The sequence below is a fragment of the Hemibagrus wyckioides genome, linkage group LG18 (assembly GCF_019097595.1).
Source record: "Hemibagrus wyckioides isolate EC202008001 linkage group LG18, SWU_Hwy_1.0, whole genome shotgun sequence".
Taxonomy (NCBI): domain Eukaryota; kingdom Metazoa; phylum Chordata; class Actinopteri; order Siluriformes; family Bagridae; genus Hemibagrus; species Hemibagrus wyckioides.
This window is the reverse complement of record NC_080727.1, coordinates 18,386,874-18,404,145: the sequence shown is the minus strand read 5'-3', so window position 1 is coordinate 18,404,145 and position 17,272 is coordinate 18,386,874. Positions and strand designations below refer to the sequence as shown.

General features: G+C 38.1%; 1 protein-coding gene across 2 annotated transcripts; it reads right to left on the bottom strand.

Moving 5' to 3' along the window:
* Positions 1-292: 292 nt before the first annotated feature.
* On the bottom strand, positions 293-2,274 carry ripply1 (ripply transcriptional repressor 1). 2 transcript variants are annotated; one of them, XM_058415831.1, is made up of 4 exons: positions 2,058-2,274; positions 1,714-1,789; positions 998-1,071; positions 293-868 (listed from the first exon to the last, which is right to left on the bottom strand). In XM_058415831.1, exons 1-4 carry the CDS (start codon positions 2,159-2,161, stop codon positions 664-666), a joined length of 459 nt encoding a protein of 152 aa, XP_058271814.1. In that variant the 5' UTR covers positions 2,162-2,274; the 3' UTR covers positions 293-663. The 2 variants fall into 2 exon arrangements, with proteins under 2 accessions (XP_058271814.1, XP_058271813.1); XM_058415830.1 differs by having other exon boundaries at positions 296-868; positions 1,714-1,792; positions 2,058-2,271.
* Between the last annotated feature and the right edge of the window lie 14,998 nt (positions 2,275-17,272).

Below are 17,272 nucleotides of genomic sequence, written 5' to 3'. Positions count from 1 at the left end.
TTGCAAATTTCTAGTATTTATGAATCATATTCACATGCACAATATAACAGCATGGATCCTGCAACTTGTGACACTAGAAGTAAAGCAAGCTTTTAACCTCTGACAATCTGAATGGTCAGTTTTCTTCATCGGGTGAAGAACACCAGGAAGACGCAAAGCAGATGCACCGACGTCAAAGAAAGAAACATGACACCGATGAATAGGAGAGGCGTTTCAAGAAAACCTGGATTTGCATGATGAATTTAAAACAAAACACATTCCTTCTTATTTTTTTCTATTTAAGTTTATTGTGTAATTTACACAAAAGTAGAAAAATAGGACATAAATATATATAGATGTAGATATATACAACATAAATAAAGGAAATAAAATAAAGGTGGAGGAATCTTGCATACAAAAAGCAGAGACCCTGAGTCATCTTGGAAACATTCATCCCAATGTGGGATCATTTGCTTGCCGTTATACATTTCCCAGAGGAAATTACAGTTCGGAAAACCATCCAGTTCTGAAGATGTTGTCTTGTCCTTTTGGAAACTGGTCTTGTGACGATATTCAGAAACATGCAGGTTTAGTTAGGATGTTTTCTCAGTGATTAGACAGTCCTGACTGAATGTCTGATGTTCCTTGGGTGTATTTGTTACAAAGATCAATCCAGTTCGCAATTCAGTTATAGTTGCAATAATGGCCCTGAGGTTTAAGACACTCTTTGACTTCCTCATCTTCCTCGTCATCCTGTTCCTCCTCATCATCATCCTCGCTGTCAGACTCGTCATAGAAGCAGATGGTTGCCTGGACTGGGAAGTTTCTCAGCAGTGCTTCACCATCACTGTACAGGTAGTCATATGACTTGGATTTTGGCCAGAACAGTCTGTAGTGGAAAAATAATTGAAAATATTTAGAACATCTCACTTTTTTTATTTGTCTGCTGATTACAGGTTTACAGGCCAACCCATAACTCGTGCAATGTATTGCTCAATCAAAACAAAAGAGTACTGACCTCACAGGGTGCTGGAAAGGCTGAGTTTTGCCATCTGCCATGGTGTTGCTTGGCACCGTTGGTCGGGAATAAGGCTGTAAAGAGAGAAGAAAGAGGTGTAAGGATACACTTACAAACGAAAACATCCACTGCAAGCTTCCTGCCTGGTATTTATGGGGTGATATCAGCACTAGCTACAAAGCAGCTGTATAGCACCTTGGGCTATATAGGATATAGTAGCTGTGAGTTGGTAGGTGTCAGGCTAAAAAGTGCGAATCTAACCCAAACATTCCCCAGGCACGTCTACTAGTCTTGGCAGGCATGTACTAGCATGCTGGAGGCTATTCCCTCCACGCTTCGCCACTGGGCACCAATTCGGAGTTCTCACTCTGGCTCAGGCAGCGGTGCCATATGGCAGAGTGTCTCAGCACTCCAGTTGGTCCTTCTGCCTTTGCACGGAGTTGGCTTGGTGTCAGCAAAACAGCTTGACAGTCACACCTTCTGCTCTGCCATACTGTTGCTAATGCGCTCCACATGCCTATCTTCAAGCCCCTGGGGTTTCATTTGCTTCTTAAAGCATTGTTGTTAAATGCATGACTGTGACTTTTTAATCTGAACTTCAGATTATAACCCAGGTTTCCTTACAAGTCAAATCAGTGTATCTGTTTTGGATGCCAAGTTTAAGATAGAAATGCACAAGCAGGACTATAATTAGTATAATTGAGAGGAAAACTTACACAGATAAGCTTGCTCCTCAGGCTCACGGTATGAGAGTCCTGATTGGTCATGAGCCACGGTCTCCACAGGACAGGCCTGCTGTGGACAAGGCACAAGTAGTGTTCAGTTTCATTTAAAAACAAACAAACAAACAAAAAAACAAGCCGAAGAACAACATACAACATATGTATACATGCATTACATCATTAAATAGAAAGGATGCAAGATATGAATCACTTGTTTTTTTATTTATTTTAAAACTTATTTAAGGAGCACCTTTAGGATGATAACAGTCCAAGGGAATGAGGTGTGTGCGTGTTTTAATATAATCCTAGAAGAACCTATACTCCATGTTAACGCTCACCTGCTGACGGGTGACTGCTCCATCCGGGAGTTCACCGGGGCTGACCTAAAAGCCGGACCGCCGGAAAAATGCGTCTGGGAGGCGACAAGACAAGCAGATTTCATCCTTCTGCCTCGGTTCGGTAGTCCAAAAATAGTGAAACGAATAAGCCAAGTCTTCGTCGTGTTAAGAGAAGCGTAGAGCGGAATGAATGAAGTTCAGGTCGGAGACCGGGGGTTTATATAACGCTGAGACGCAGAGGGAGGTGGGGCGTGGCGGCGCTTGGGGGGCGTGAACCGGGGCGTTGTCTTAGCAACAGAAGTTGCAGAGATGTGTCCATCTGCCAAAATGATCGGGGTGCTGAAGAGCATTTTGTCGCGAATGCTTCTCCAGTTGTGTAAACAGCACACCACAGCGTGAGGGTGAGAAATCTGGTACCAGGAGGTGATTGTAAAAACACAGAGGGGCAAACTTAGACACCATCTGTGAGAAGGCAGACACAGGGGGGGCAATACAGAAGAGGGGTCATATATAACAGTTACTTAGTCTATAGAAAAGTCCGACACTGGGCTGATCTGCTTACATCGGCGGTATTTTATATGAAAGATGAATAGGCATCTGCGTTTGGAATATAGAATTACCAATACATCACATGTAGACATACAAAAGCAAAGGTTAAAAATATTCAGTAAATTCTGAACTGTTAGGAAATCCAACATATTTACATCAGTGCTGTTAATAGCAGAAATTCGTTCCTTCATATTATAAAGTGTATATGAAAAAACTTCAGAAAAATACTGACGTGTTTCCCTGTAAAAGTATTTATTTCACCTCCTGATTAACTATTTATACTGGAAAAAAATTGTTATTCTCATTTACACCATGTAGCTTGTACATACGCAGTATATTTAAAACTGTAACATGGGCTAGGTGCAATAATTAATAATGTAGAACTGTAATATTGTTATTCGATTAGTGGATGATTAAAATCATTTTAAATTAAAATAAAATAAGATATTAAAATCACTCCTGGCCAAATCACTGACCTGTGATCATCTCATCACTAGACCTGCACCACGGAAAGTGCGCGGCTGACCTGAGATCAGTTTTCTGCGCATTGGTCTTGTGTGTGTGTGTGTGTGTGTGTGTGTGTGTTTTAATCCACCGAAGCACGCGCTCACACTTCTGTCCGTTAAACTGGGTGCAAAATATCTCACTACGTCAACTTAATGAGCCTCTAATGGGGTCTTGATAGACTTCGTGGCTCCATTTGTGAAAAGCAAATTTGCAGGGCAGCAGTGCATTGACCTCCTACAGGGCCAGCAAACTGACAAAAGAAGGCAAAAGGCACAAATGGACAAAGTCAGGACAAAGTAATGCAGCAACCATTAATGCTGTTGCACACATGCGATGAGGACAAATATATATTTAAACGATGTACAACACCAAGCATGAGAAAGTTTGCATAGTCAGTCCTAAAATGTTGTTCAGCAGCAAATCACTTTTAACATTAAATAAGTTCAATTTCAGCTTTTTTTTAGTTAACAGATGGTAAAGCTGGTTATAACCACGTGACCTTCGGGGTACCAGTGACTGCTAGCTGGCTTATTATGTATCTTGGTATAACGGTATTTTTTTTTATTAAAACAAAAATATTATAAAAACATTAAAATGGCCAAAATGAGGAATGACGTGGCTTATGTGTGACTAAAAAAAATATCCTACATAATTTCTCTTTTTCTGGCTTTACATTAAAACAACTGAAAGTCATCTCTGGGTCGCCATTTTGATGGATCTACGAATCGTTCTGTCAAAAAAATGTGCAAAAATATAATAATAACATTATAAAAACGTTATGATTGTTAAAATATAGAAGAAACTCGCTTAAGAAAATTTTGCATTGTTTGTTTTTCTGAGTTTATAACATCAAAACAACTGAAAAGTCATCTTGGGCGCCATTTCATGAATCATTCTATCGACAAGAACAAATCATGAGCAAAAAACTTATGCTGAGAAATAATATTACAAATAAAATTAAAAAAAAGTGTGTCATTTCTTGATTTTAGCTCATTATCTTTTAATTTAGACATAGAAATTGATCGTCTTTTTTTTCACATTTTAAACTGGGTATCCAATTAGCATAAATGGCTCGTTCTCAATGCTTAACTTTCCAGCCTTCTCTTTCCCATACAAACTTACAAAATCTCTTGATAGCACATCGTTTTCATTTTAACGTTATATTATATAATGAACGTTATTCATTTTTTTAAACATTGAGCAGAAATGAAAGGACAAACTGATGTTCAGAATAGCTTGTTAAAGTTTAGTCTAGGTTGCTAAATTAGCATTTAGTGGAGCTCCACTGAATTTAGCGTTTAGTCTACACTTCAGCAGAGCCCTCAGTGGACGCCTTATCTCCACCAAAAGTCTAATCTCCAAAATTAGATCTAAGCAAAACAAAAGAAGACCAAGTTGTTTATTCTGTTCATTTGCGAGTGGGCTGTTTGGAGGGGGGGGGAGTTGAGATGAACCGTCCTGTGTTTTCACATTTGCTGAGCTTTGGAAACCCCCTGCCATTAACACCACCTTCTTCTCCAAAGCTCCAAAGCACTTCTCCCCCGTAGTTAGGAATTTCAGTAATCACTAACCCGCTGCTCTCTCTGTGTTTCCTTTAAAATAAGTCAACACAAATCCTTAATTTAAAACAACACTCCCTGTCAGTGTAATTCAGTTCGACATGAATCAGATTTCTAGGCTAAACTTGTATTCAGGCTAAGCACTTTGCTTCATTTTGTTTAATACTCTCTACCATTCTGTCTTTCCTTCCATTTAACACAAATTAGCAACTTTTCATTGTTCCTACAACAAGGAAAGTAAAAGGCTGTAAATACAGTCTGCCTAAGAGCAGAAAAACCTCACATCCAAAATACACACATATACACACACACACACACACACACACAATTATTCATTTCACAACTATCTTATATTAGTCTTGCCAGTTAAATGAAATAAAATCAGTGAATATTTTCACCTAAACTTGTATACTGGGAAACACTTTGTTCTCCATTTTGTTCTTATGTGCTCTCTCTTCTCTCTCTCTCTCTCTCTCTCTCTCTGTCTCTCTCTCTCGCAATTTTCTTTCTTTTTCTTCTTACTACAGAATAAAAAAACTTTGCATTGTTTCAAAAAAAAACCCCAACTAATGTTCATAAAGTCAACCACAGACCATAAAAACCATCACATCTAACACACACACACACACATGCACAGAGTGGACTGAGTGACACAAAAAAATTAATTAAGTTTACATCTTGGCATCTTAATTCATATCAGTCTTGCCAGTTCAATAAATTAAAGCCAAAGAATATTTTCTCCTTATATGGCAAAAAAAAATAATTTACGGCAAGTCAAAATCCAGCGCAGAAACGAGGAGTCATAACAAACTTGACTAAAGGCATTGCTCCATTTTGTGCTTAGCCTTTTTTTGCTCCATTTTTCTTTTTGTCGTAGAACAGATTAGCAACTTTGCAGCTGTTTAATAAATAAATAAATGAATGAATGAATAAATCAATCAATCAATAAATAAAACTTGTATCAGATCATAAAACACACACACACACACACTGGACTAAGTGAGTGACAAACCAGTACAGAAATCTTCCTTCAATCTAACATAATCAAAGATTAATTACAGTCTTACTGCATTCATACTGTAGCTGGATTTATTGCCTAAGAGGAAATTCCTGTCATTTTTTTCTCTCCGTCTGTCCCACAGACACGGGAAGTTTCTCAAAATAAAAATGCGTCGCTCTAAATATCTGTTGACATATTGATGATAGAACTGGATTTTTGGGCTGCGTGGAACACAATACCTCTGACAGTTTGCTCGTAATGAATAGAAAAATGTGAAACTTAAAGATAAAGCCAGTGAATATTTTTTCCTTATATGGCAAAAGAAAAAACTTCAAGCGTGTGAAAATCTAGCTTTTTTTCCCCACCTTCTAATAGTGTTGTAATAGAACAATTCCACTCAAAGTGATTAAATGCTGATTTTATTGCTTTAGGGCCAGATTGTCTGGGCAAATCTAATTTCTTAATTTCCTATCGTTGATCTGTTGACACGTCATTCATTAGTGATCACATGTTGATTCGATTAAGAGTAGATTAGTGGATTGTGTCATATGTGATGGCACGGAGACTAGTCGAGGAGATTCATTTACAGAAACGTGTCTGTGGGTAATTGATCAATGTGTAGTGTTGTCATTCAAGAAGTTAGACTCTAGGCTTTAGTTGGTTTATCTGCCAGTAATAGAACATTTAATATATATATTTTTTCTTTAAAAATGTGGTTACTATATTATTCTTAATATATTCTATAAATTCTCTAAGAACTTCTCTTGAATCCTATTCACACGTAATAAAAACAGACAAAAAAAATGAATCAATTTAAAATCTGGGCATCAATTTTTAATCCTGTCATACACCCAAATCATCTATCTATCTATCTATCTATCTATCTATCTATCTATCTATCTATCTATCTATCTATCTGTCTGTCTGTCTGTCTGTCTGTCTGTCTGTCTGTCTGTCTGTCTGTCTGTCTATCTATCTATCTATCTATCTATCTATCTATCTATCTATCTATCTATAGTAAAAGGAAACAACAATAGATCTGAAACATTAGAATCTGTTAAAATGAGTTAGTGTTCAGGTTTAAATGATTTACTTTACTTCTTGCATAAATAAATAAAAAGATTTTATTTATGGGATTTGTGTCTAAAGTTTTAAACAATTTCCAGAGACATGCTAAATGACAGAAAATTTCAGAAAAGAAAGACAGAAAACAGAAAAGCGAGAGAAAGCAGTGTTCAATCACATTCTTGGTCTCGAGTCATTTGGAGGTGATATACATCATAAATTAATTTGAATATTATTAAGCGTGAAGCATAAAACCTCACGTTCATCTGATCACCAGTCTCAACTCAGGCATGCTGATCTCGATCCTCTTCACCGGGCCTCACGCTTCTGCTCTCATTTGAGGAGGTGAAGAGAAACACCAGGCCTCACACCTCTGACACTTCCATCACCCTCTCTGCCGACCGAAACACCTCTAAACAACTCACGTGTATTAAAATGATAGCAGGTTTATTTGATACCGTCCCATCCTTTGTACTGCTATTAAAATCCTCTTATGCATGAACTGATTCAAAATTTAGAACATTAAATGTTAAAAGTTCTATCCACAAGGGGGCAGGTCAGGGCAGAAACAGAAAGTTTATACATCACGCTGTAAAACGTTGGCAATTTTGAGGTAACTGTTGCACATAATATCAGAATTTTCCGATTATTTTCTTGATTATCTCTTGATACCAAGGCTATACTATATTATAATGATGTTTAATTATATTAAACTATACTTTATAATACGGCAATCTAGCTTTATGATGATTATCCTGTATAATCTGCACATAGGTTGTAATGTTTGTCAGTCACCATGTTGCATATGTGGACTGCTTTGCTGTAAACAGGCTTTTAAGGTGGATTTTGAGCCTTCCTTTTCCAGTTGAACATTTTCACAGCCGCTACCTCATTTCAAACCGATCTGGTTAGCCTTATGTTCACTTTGCTATGTATGTAGTTTTTTTTTTTTTTTTTACTACTTAATCCAAGCCTGATGTTTATTCTTTGACAAAAGCACACTTGGGTAGCAGTGATTTAGATATCTGGCCTGATCTGTGCAGTTATACTGCCAAAGCAAGGTTATAAAAGTAAATCTTAAATAAAAAAAAGGAATACTATACTCATGTATTCTTTTTCTCAACATCATGTATTATTGCCAGAAAGAAAGGCATGTATTAAAGCCTTCCAGAAGAAGCCAAATACAGTCAGTTTTTCAGAATTTAGTCATTTACACATCACATATACCATCTGCTTAAGGTAATGTGCCAGATACTCGTCATCGGTATATGCGCTATGGAGTCTGTCAATCATCTTATGTTTAAATTCTTCCTTGTATACTGTAGCTGATGGCTTGTAAACAAAATGTCACAGAGTTCAGGTGAAGGGACAGAACACATTCATAAGCATATGTTGAGGGCAGAGGTCAGGGGCAGGGTGTGTAGGTGCTGATGTGATAAATTTGGGAATCCTGCCTCTGATACTGTAGTGACCTGATCGAGGTGCTACTGAAGACTGTGTGTGTGTGTGTGGAGAGGGCGGTTCAGGGCTGGTGTCACCTCAATACCTCTTCAGTTTAGAAGAGAGGTGTGAAGGGCAGTGGGAGTGACTGTAGCTTCTAGTGTGTGTACAAGTACTGCAAACATGACAGTAGGAGACAATTAATTCATCTTAAAATAAATTGAATCTGCTTGAAAGAACACAGCTTTCTCAAAAAGAAGTGGAAAAAATCTGTATCGGCTGAATCTAACCAAACACAGGTCACATTTTGCCTCAGGTCAGGGGTAGAAACTAATTATACTAATAGAAACTAATAGATTTGTACATTACTCACATATTCTTGAAACTGAATTAAAGACCAAACATACATTCGGTTTGTTCACTGTCACTGTTACAAATCTGAATTTTTTTTCTGTTAGAAAATTTATCCTTTAAAATTCACCAAATTCTGTTCAATAATAACGTAAAGTCTTTACGTTAGTCTTTAAAGTCTTAAATTAGATTGTTATGAGCTGTAAAAAAAAAAAGTTTGTTATTATATTATTTAGCTAGGTATGTTTGGTAAGTGTTTTTGCCATAGTAGCTAGCTATTTTTTTTATTTATTTCTAAATTAGTTTGTTAAACTAGGATGTTTTGTCATTATAAATGTGCAATTTTCTCTGAATCAAGTATTCAAGAGTAGAAGCAAGCTGACCTCAAGTCAGTGGAATGTTCAGCTTAAATTACTGGGTAGCTAATTAGCACTGAAAACACCAACTATCCTACTTTAACAAACTAGTTTAGAAACCAAATTGCTATTATAACAAAAACTAGGATTGTGTGTCTTATGTGTCACTACAATGCAAGCCGTTTCAAATGCGACTGACCCGAGGTCAGCTTTTTCTACCAGTTAAAAACGTTCTGCTCTTGAATACTTGATGAATGTGTAAATGTAGATACTTGTTGACCTGCACACAAGTAGACGTCTGCCTCTATACTTCGAAAAATTCTTATTTTTAACACAGTAACCATATTTTACTTTATGGATATGGATATAAGCAGCAGCTTGTTACGGTGATTACATTAGACACGTTTGTGTGAAAAGTTTGTGCATTAGGGCCCAAATTAAAAGGAAGCATTATTAATGCTGGCCATTGTTGATTCTGAAGAGACACTGTGGGAAGATTTGTGGCTTTTTGCTAAGTGAATTGGTGAAATGAAGTGGATGAATTTGGTACAGTGTATTCTCAGATATAAAACTCTTTGGTACGTTGCTTTATAACTCGCTTTCTTTGCAGTATTATGATTAGCTGATTGCAGAAATATACAGTAGAATATTTTTACATCACTGTCTATCCAAAGAATCGAACAAATTGGAAATGTATTAAAAATGAAGGCTCCAAATAGGTCATATGCGGTCAGTCTGAGGTCAGTGAGTGAGTGTGTCCAGGTCAGGGTGTGTGTAGGTGCTGGGATGGGAACAGTTTCTTAGACTCTACTACATGTACTGTGTAGAACCGGGTGAAGAAAGAGAGGACAGAGAGGGTGAGAGAAGTGTGCTGACGGAGGTGTGAGGGCTGGTGTCATCTCTACACCTTCGCAAAAGAGAGCCGAGGTGTGAAGCCTGGTGAAGGGGAATGATGTCATCAGGGTCATGACACAGAGGAGCACTGGACCAAGGCTGGAGAGTTCCTGTTATTTATAACAGTGCCTGTAAATCAATTAAGATAAGGAAGGAATCAAACAATGGGGTGGTGTGAGACAGTTACTAGGTTAACCAATGTTGATCATTCTCGAATGTCAGTATAATCTGAATTGTTTTATTGCTTTTATACCACACCAATTTGCCAACAGTTGTCATATATGTTGCTTAAGGCCCACATTCAGTTATGTTGCAGAAGATATAAATGATCATTCCCTTACCAGACACTAATTTTTTTTCTCTTTTGAATTTAATACATACAAAATATGGTTTTGGAAAACTTACAGCCTTATAGCTCTGACACTGGAAACACCTTCCATCATTGTTAATTAAACACAGAAAACATCTCCATATCAGCGGTCACACAGATGCGTTTTTGTGGAGCTTCTGCCATTCATGTCCTGTTGTTACTAGAGACACAATAACATATTAAAACGAGATCACTCCACGTGGAACTACTTTCTGAGTCGTTAAAAATAAACGTATCCATGCCTCCTGACCAATAAGAGTCTTGCTTTCTAAAGTGTTGTACATACAGCATCTTTACCAGCAGCATGATTTGAAACACCATCAGTGTGAAATTTACATTCAAAAACAAAAGCAAAATATGTAACAATATCCTCCCGCCTTAGTTTTATGGATTTCCTAATAACATACAAACACACTCTGCATGGGAGGGTCATCAGAAGGATGACCTGAGGTCTCATCAGTAGTGTAGTATATCTCAGGGGAGTACTTATACTCCAAACCATTGCACTTGGTCATTTGGAACATTAGGCATTTCTTTAAAAAAGTCATTATTTGTTTTATTTTTTTACTTTATCTTTGCTGCAGTTACATTCCTGTTACTTTGACACCAATAGGAACAAAGTTTCGTTGTATGCAGAGCTATACAATGTTAATTAGGCCTTCTGTTCTGTTCTATTCTATTCATGTTGGAAACTAATGGTAGATTGATCAACAAAAAATGGAAATCTTTGACCACAATCATTTACATTCACAGTATTTCACAGACACCATTATCCAGAGCAACTTACAGTTTAGCTCATTTTATATAATTGAGTGTAAAGGGCCTTGTTCAGGGGTCCAGCAGTGGTAGCTTGGTGGACCTGGGATTTGCACTCAAAACCTTCCGCACAGTAACCCAGCACTAAGCTACCACATCTCGTAAGCATAAAGCCGTAACCATTTTTGTGACTTCTTTATCATTAGTTAACATGTACTGTATCATAATTATCTATAGGTGTATGCAGAACAGGTCAGTATGAGGTCAGTGCCTGTGTCCAGGTTGTCCTGTGGCAGTGTTTAGGTGCTGCTGTGGGAACGGTACTGCAGACTCTGCTTCGTGTACTGTATCGTTAAGGGTACTAAAGCAACAGAAAGTGTGACCGAAGTGTGTAAGCTAGTGCCTTTACCCAAACAGAGCAGAAGTGTGAGGCCTGGTGAAGAGGAATGGCATCACTGGGGTCACGGCACAGATCAACACACTGAGGTCACATGCGTATTGAGGTTAGAGAAGAAAATATCAACAAATTATTGAGGAAACAAGATACGAACATCTCCTCTAAACAGATTACTTACATCATTGGCTAGAGATCAGGTTTAAATCTCAGTCTGTGAACATGGTTATTTTGTGCGACATATTTTCTTTTTATAGTAAAGGCTTACTCACAAAATTAATAATCACAGCTGAGGTGGTTTATTTTTTGTAATTTTTAACATGGAAATGTGAAACTATTGTATGTTTAAAGCGATTTAATGAACACATCTAGACTTTAATGACTTGTTAGAGTAAAGATCTCCTAAATGCACCTTTCTAGATACTTTCTACACGTACAAAAGGTGTACACGTGAAGGTTCCACCCCAGAACCATGGAACGGCACAATTTGGTACCCTTTCTTTAAGATTGTATGTGGTTAGAAATCTCAAAAAAAAAAAAATATCTTGGAGTAAAAAGATAAGTAAAGACTGGAGAAAAGTACTGCTTTGTTGTGTACTGGAAATGTACATAAAGTCAGTCAGGTCAGTATGAGGTCACTGTTTGTGTCCAGATCCGAGCGTGTAGGCGCTGCGGTGGGAACCATACCGCAGACTCTGGCTGGGAGAAGTGTGCCAATGAAGGTGTGAGGCCTGGTGTCGCTTCTACACCTCCACAAACCAGAGCCGAAGTGTGAAGCCTGATGAAATGTGGACATGAAACAGAGCAAGAACGTACGCTGTGACCCTGAGGTCATCAAGATAAATCAGAGTAGAGGAGAAAAATGGATACTTAATAAATATGGATACTTAATAAATGGATACTTAAAAAATATTGTGGACGTATGTAAATATATGTGAGGTTGATGGGTTCCGTCGTCAGCCAACTTTATACACAGACTGGGACTTATTTTTATCTAAGAGTCAAAGGTTAATTAGTCAACATTAATTAGGCTTAATTTATTTGAAAACATATTTACAATATTTATTTCAGATCCAATTCTGCCTTGCAAAGATTCTAGTTTTATGCCTTTAAACACTACAATTTACTGTATCATTGATGCCTGTTATGAGAAGTTAATAATAATAATTAAATAAGGTTATTTTATCCTAAATTGGCATAAGGTTTATCATGAATTCCACAATAAATTAAACACTGAGTATAAACAGATTTTTTAGTCTGATGTCTCAATATGAATGCCTAAAATGTACAAAATAATTTAGGACTTTCTACAATAATCATGACACTATCATTTTGTTTACAAATAGTTTATTAATAGGCCTTAATATTATGTTTTGTATATGTTTGTATATAATATTAAGATGCGTACAAAGCATGTGGCATACATGTAGTGACACCTTAGCAAGCCAAGCAATACTATTTGTGTAGTATTTCCTATCATAAGATAGTAATAAACTGAATATAAGATTATTAAACCTATTTCAAGACATGTTACTCATCTCAGGGCGGAAACCGTCTAGCTCTGTAAGCAGATAATTTTCGAATTGTAAACATTTATTTCAAGAAAGACACAAAATGAGTCGAAGAAAAAGAATCTAAAAACAGGCTGAATGACCTCTGTAGTAATTTCATAATAAGAAATATGTTTGAATACTTTGTGTATATGCAAGAACATTATTAGAGCTATTATTAGAGAAATAATTTATGCATTTTGTGATTTAATAATACATCAGGAGCTATTGGTTTGTACACAGGCCAGTCTGAGGTCAGTGAGTGAGTGTGTCCATAGTCAGAGGTCAGGGTGTGTGTAGGTGCTGGGATGGGAACAGTTCCTCCGACTCTACTACATGTACGGTGTAGAGCCGGGTGAAGACAGAGAGAACAGAGAGGGTGAGAGAAGTGTGCCGATGGAGGTGTGAGGGCTGGTGTCATCTCTACACCTTTGCAAAAGAGAGCAGAGGTGTGAAGCCTGGTGAAGGGGAATGATGTCATCAGGGTCATGACACAGAGAAGAAGCACTGGACCAAGGCTGGAGAATTCCTGTCATAGAGACATCATACAGAGTACTGTATTTATCACCAACATCACTGAACAGATCTTCAGGTACACTGTGAATAAAATCTATAGCAATATATTATGATCGATTCACTAATGAATTGGCCTCATTTGCTAATTAATGCTAATTAATCACAGATGTGATCCACTTTGTCATCATCATCGGTAAATGTGCACTAGAGTATATGTGAGTGTACAGAACAGGTCAGAACCAGGTCAGTGTGCGTGTCCAGAGTCTGGTCAGAGTGTGCAGGCGCTGCTGTGGGAACAATTCAGCTATTCAGAGTCTGTAGCAGTGAGAGAAGTGTGCCTACGAAGGTGTGAGGCCTGGTGTCACTTTTACACCTCCCCAAATCGAGGCTGTGGCATGAGGCTTGGTGAAAAGATATCAGCAGGGACACCGTGACTCCGAGGTCACATGGGAATCAAGGCGGAACAGATGAATGTAGATCATTACAAGTGATATAGATCTGTGGCCAAGATGCACACAACACACTATAATTTCGATATCGGGTTGATGGATGTACAGGTGCGAACGTTACATGAGTGATCACACGAGGCCCAAACACTAACTGATCTCTGATTACAGCTCCTGCAAATCCAAAAAACGAAACAGTTTATGTTGTAACTCTCTCTGTAACTATATTGTACAGAGGAAATAAGAGAAAAATGTGCAGCAGTGGTCATTTGGTGAGACCTGGCCAACAAGGCCTGGCCTCTATGATTGTCACGCCGTGTGTGTGTGTATATACAAAACATACACTCGGTTTAAAGATGATCCCAGTCACTGCTTGATTACATCACAGTGACTAGATAGTGATGCTAGTGACATCTCTGAAACCTTTAACATGTTTGAAATGTGTATTGCGTATTGTGTAGGTGAAATGAATTGCAGTGGAGAAAATGGGGAGCCAGCGATTTCAGTATATGAACTGAATATTTATCAGGTCAGTCTGAGGTCAGTGTTTGTGTCCAGGTCAGTATGTGTAGGTGAAGATCTGGGAACTGTACTGCAGACTCCGCTGTGACTGGGGAAGGGTGAGAGAAGTGTGTATAGAGGTGTATAAACCCTACACCTCTCCAAATGAGTGAGGTGAGAAGGAACAACAACATCAGTGGACACTGAATCTTCACTGAATCGAATGACTCGGCAGGCTCATGTAGAGTTTACACGGTTCCTTATTCTCTTATGAACAATTGAAGCCTTTCAAAAATCCAGCTTTAATCAAACACATCTGATCCTGTTATTGGGATTAGGAACTAACTCTCTGAGATTTGATCCTCTTTAGTATGCACTCCGTTACTGATGATCCCTGGTAATAAACTTATTTTGAACACACTGTTACTGTGGAATTGATTGTGGGTCAGAACGAGGTTAGCTTTGCAGTGGAGGCGCTCGGGTGGGAACGGGATCGTGGACTGAGAGAGTGGAGGAGTAAGAAGGGTGTGAAAAGTGTGCTGATGAAGGTGTGAGGGCTGGTGTCACTCCTACACCTTTCCTAATCAGAATGGAGGTGCGAGAAGTGGTGAGGAGGAATGACATCAGCAGGGAGGAACTCTGATAACTCTGACCCTGAGGTCACCATGGCAGGTATTTAATTTTGCAGTGTTAATGTAGAATTCTACACATAAATGTAGATCTTTTTTTTTTTAAGATAATCTCTGTTTTGCTGTCTGGATTTATGTCGAATTGCTATCATGGTTAATGTTTAAGGTTAACCTCCAAGTTAACTCCTCATACATTTCCAAAAATACCATCGGAACTATTTTAGGGAAGGTGTTTTATTTTCATTTTGGTTCACTAAAGTACGGGATAAAAATTAATCAACAAACTTGGTGTGTCTTTTGAGAACATTCTGCATTTCATCATCCTGAGTCAAATCAAACATCATCCTGACTGAAATGATCACGTTTCAGTCACATGATGTTTCTCTAATGGTTGGCCCAAACTGCACAACACAAACATAACTAGAGGTGAAAATGTCTTCTTAACATACTTGAAAATGGCAGAAAATATGAAATGTGTCGTTTTCCTAAGATTTAAGATTTAAAGAAATTAACTGCATGATGAAGACCAATTCACTGATCCCCATGATTGAGATGAGATACTGTAGCATACGACTGTAAATGGTGTGTTCGAGTCAGATGAACTGCTCTTAGGTGCTGATGTGGGAATCCTGATTCCAGGGCTGGATGGAGTGTGTCTCTCAACACCTCTGCTCTTATTCGAGGAGGTGCAGGACCAACAGCAGTAACATCACACCTCCAGAAGCACACTTCTCTCACCTCCTCGACTCCACCATTCTCTCTGCTAGACCCTCCATCCCAGTGTCTGTGTTCAGGATCGTCATTCCCACAGCAGCACCTACATACCGACTGACCTGCCCTCAATGCCTCTGGTCCTAAACATGCAGTTCCCACTGACCTCATTTTAACCCAGTTATTTTAAACATATCAGTCAGCGGGCAGGAAGGGCAAAGCTCAAGTGTTCAACAAACTTTATTCTTCATAAGTTCCTCACAAGAAACTTGTTTATTGACCATAAAATAAGTTGCTATTTGACTGATATCAGGTGATGAGCCATGAATTTGCACGCCTTTCTAATTGTTGTGCAGTTGTAGCATAGCATGCTCCCTGTTCCAGTTATTTCCATGGTTAATATTGTGGTATCCTAGTGGTCAAAAATGGGAACTGCAATGAGTGCCAATAGAGGCCCATTGGGGAAGGAATCACGCTGCCCAAACATTTTCAGAGGAGGAGGAGAAGCAGCCAAGACACTTATTAACAGTTATTGACAGGGTTGCCGTAACTTAGCCATCTACAGTGTAAAACCCATAATACTTTCACACGCTGCTTTCTAGATGATTTTAGGTTGTAATTGTCAGCTCAAGGCAGTTCGGCTGCTTGCTGTCAGCTTCCATTTCCGTATCATTTGCCTAATTTACTGACGGATCAAGAGGGCATTCAAAACTTTTAGGGCAGCCACTGCTGGATCAGATGCTCAACAAAATGAAAAGCTGTCTAATGCTCTTAGGCTGTACATTAATATTTGTATGGACAAATTATAGTTCAAATATGAACTTTTCATGTCATGTTCGAATGTCGGTTAAAAAGTGACAGCCCTAGTATCTATGATGTGCATTTATATTGTGAGATATATTTTGTGTGACTTTTGACATTAGTCAGGATGCAAATTATGCTGCAATCTGGCAACCCTGGTTAGTGCTATTGGAAAATGTGAACAAAGGTATGTCTAAAACCACTCAAAACAAGCTGCCCTGGATGTTTGTACAGCATGTTGTTGACTTTTAAATAGATAGGCAGACAGACAGACAGACAGACAGACAGACAGATAGATAGATAGATAGATAGATAGATAGATAGATAGATAGATAGATAGATAGATAGTACTTTATATGCTTCTTTTATATCTTGTACTTTTTGTTCTTAGCATTGCACTAGTAACTTCTGGTCAGTTGTCACATTACCCTGTGTATACTGACCATATGTAAGATATACAGTGTGCAATCTACAACCTGACTTTGTGTTACTGTTTCTATTGCTGCTGGATATCTGGAATTTCCTTCGGGATCAATAAAGTATCTATCTATCTATCTATCTATCTATCTATCTATCTATCTATCTATCTATCTATCTATCTATCTATCTATCTATCTATCTGTCTGTCTGTCTGTCTGTCTGTCTGTCTGTCTGTCTGTCTGTCTGTCTGTCTGTCTGTCTAGATACTTTATTCATCCCAATGGGAAAATTTAGAATTAAATATCTGTTACGGTGTTACTCTAAAAATAGCAAGTGGCTTTATCAGCACTGTCCTATAACAAACCTTTACTGACTTTTGGGATAATTTTTGATTAAAAGT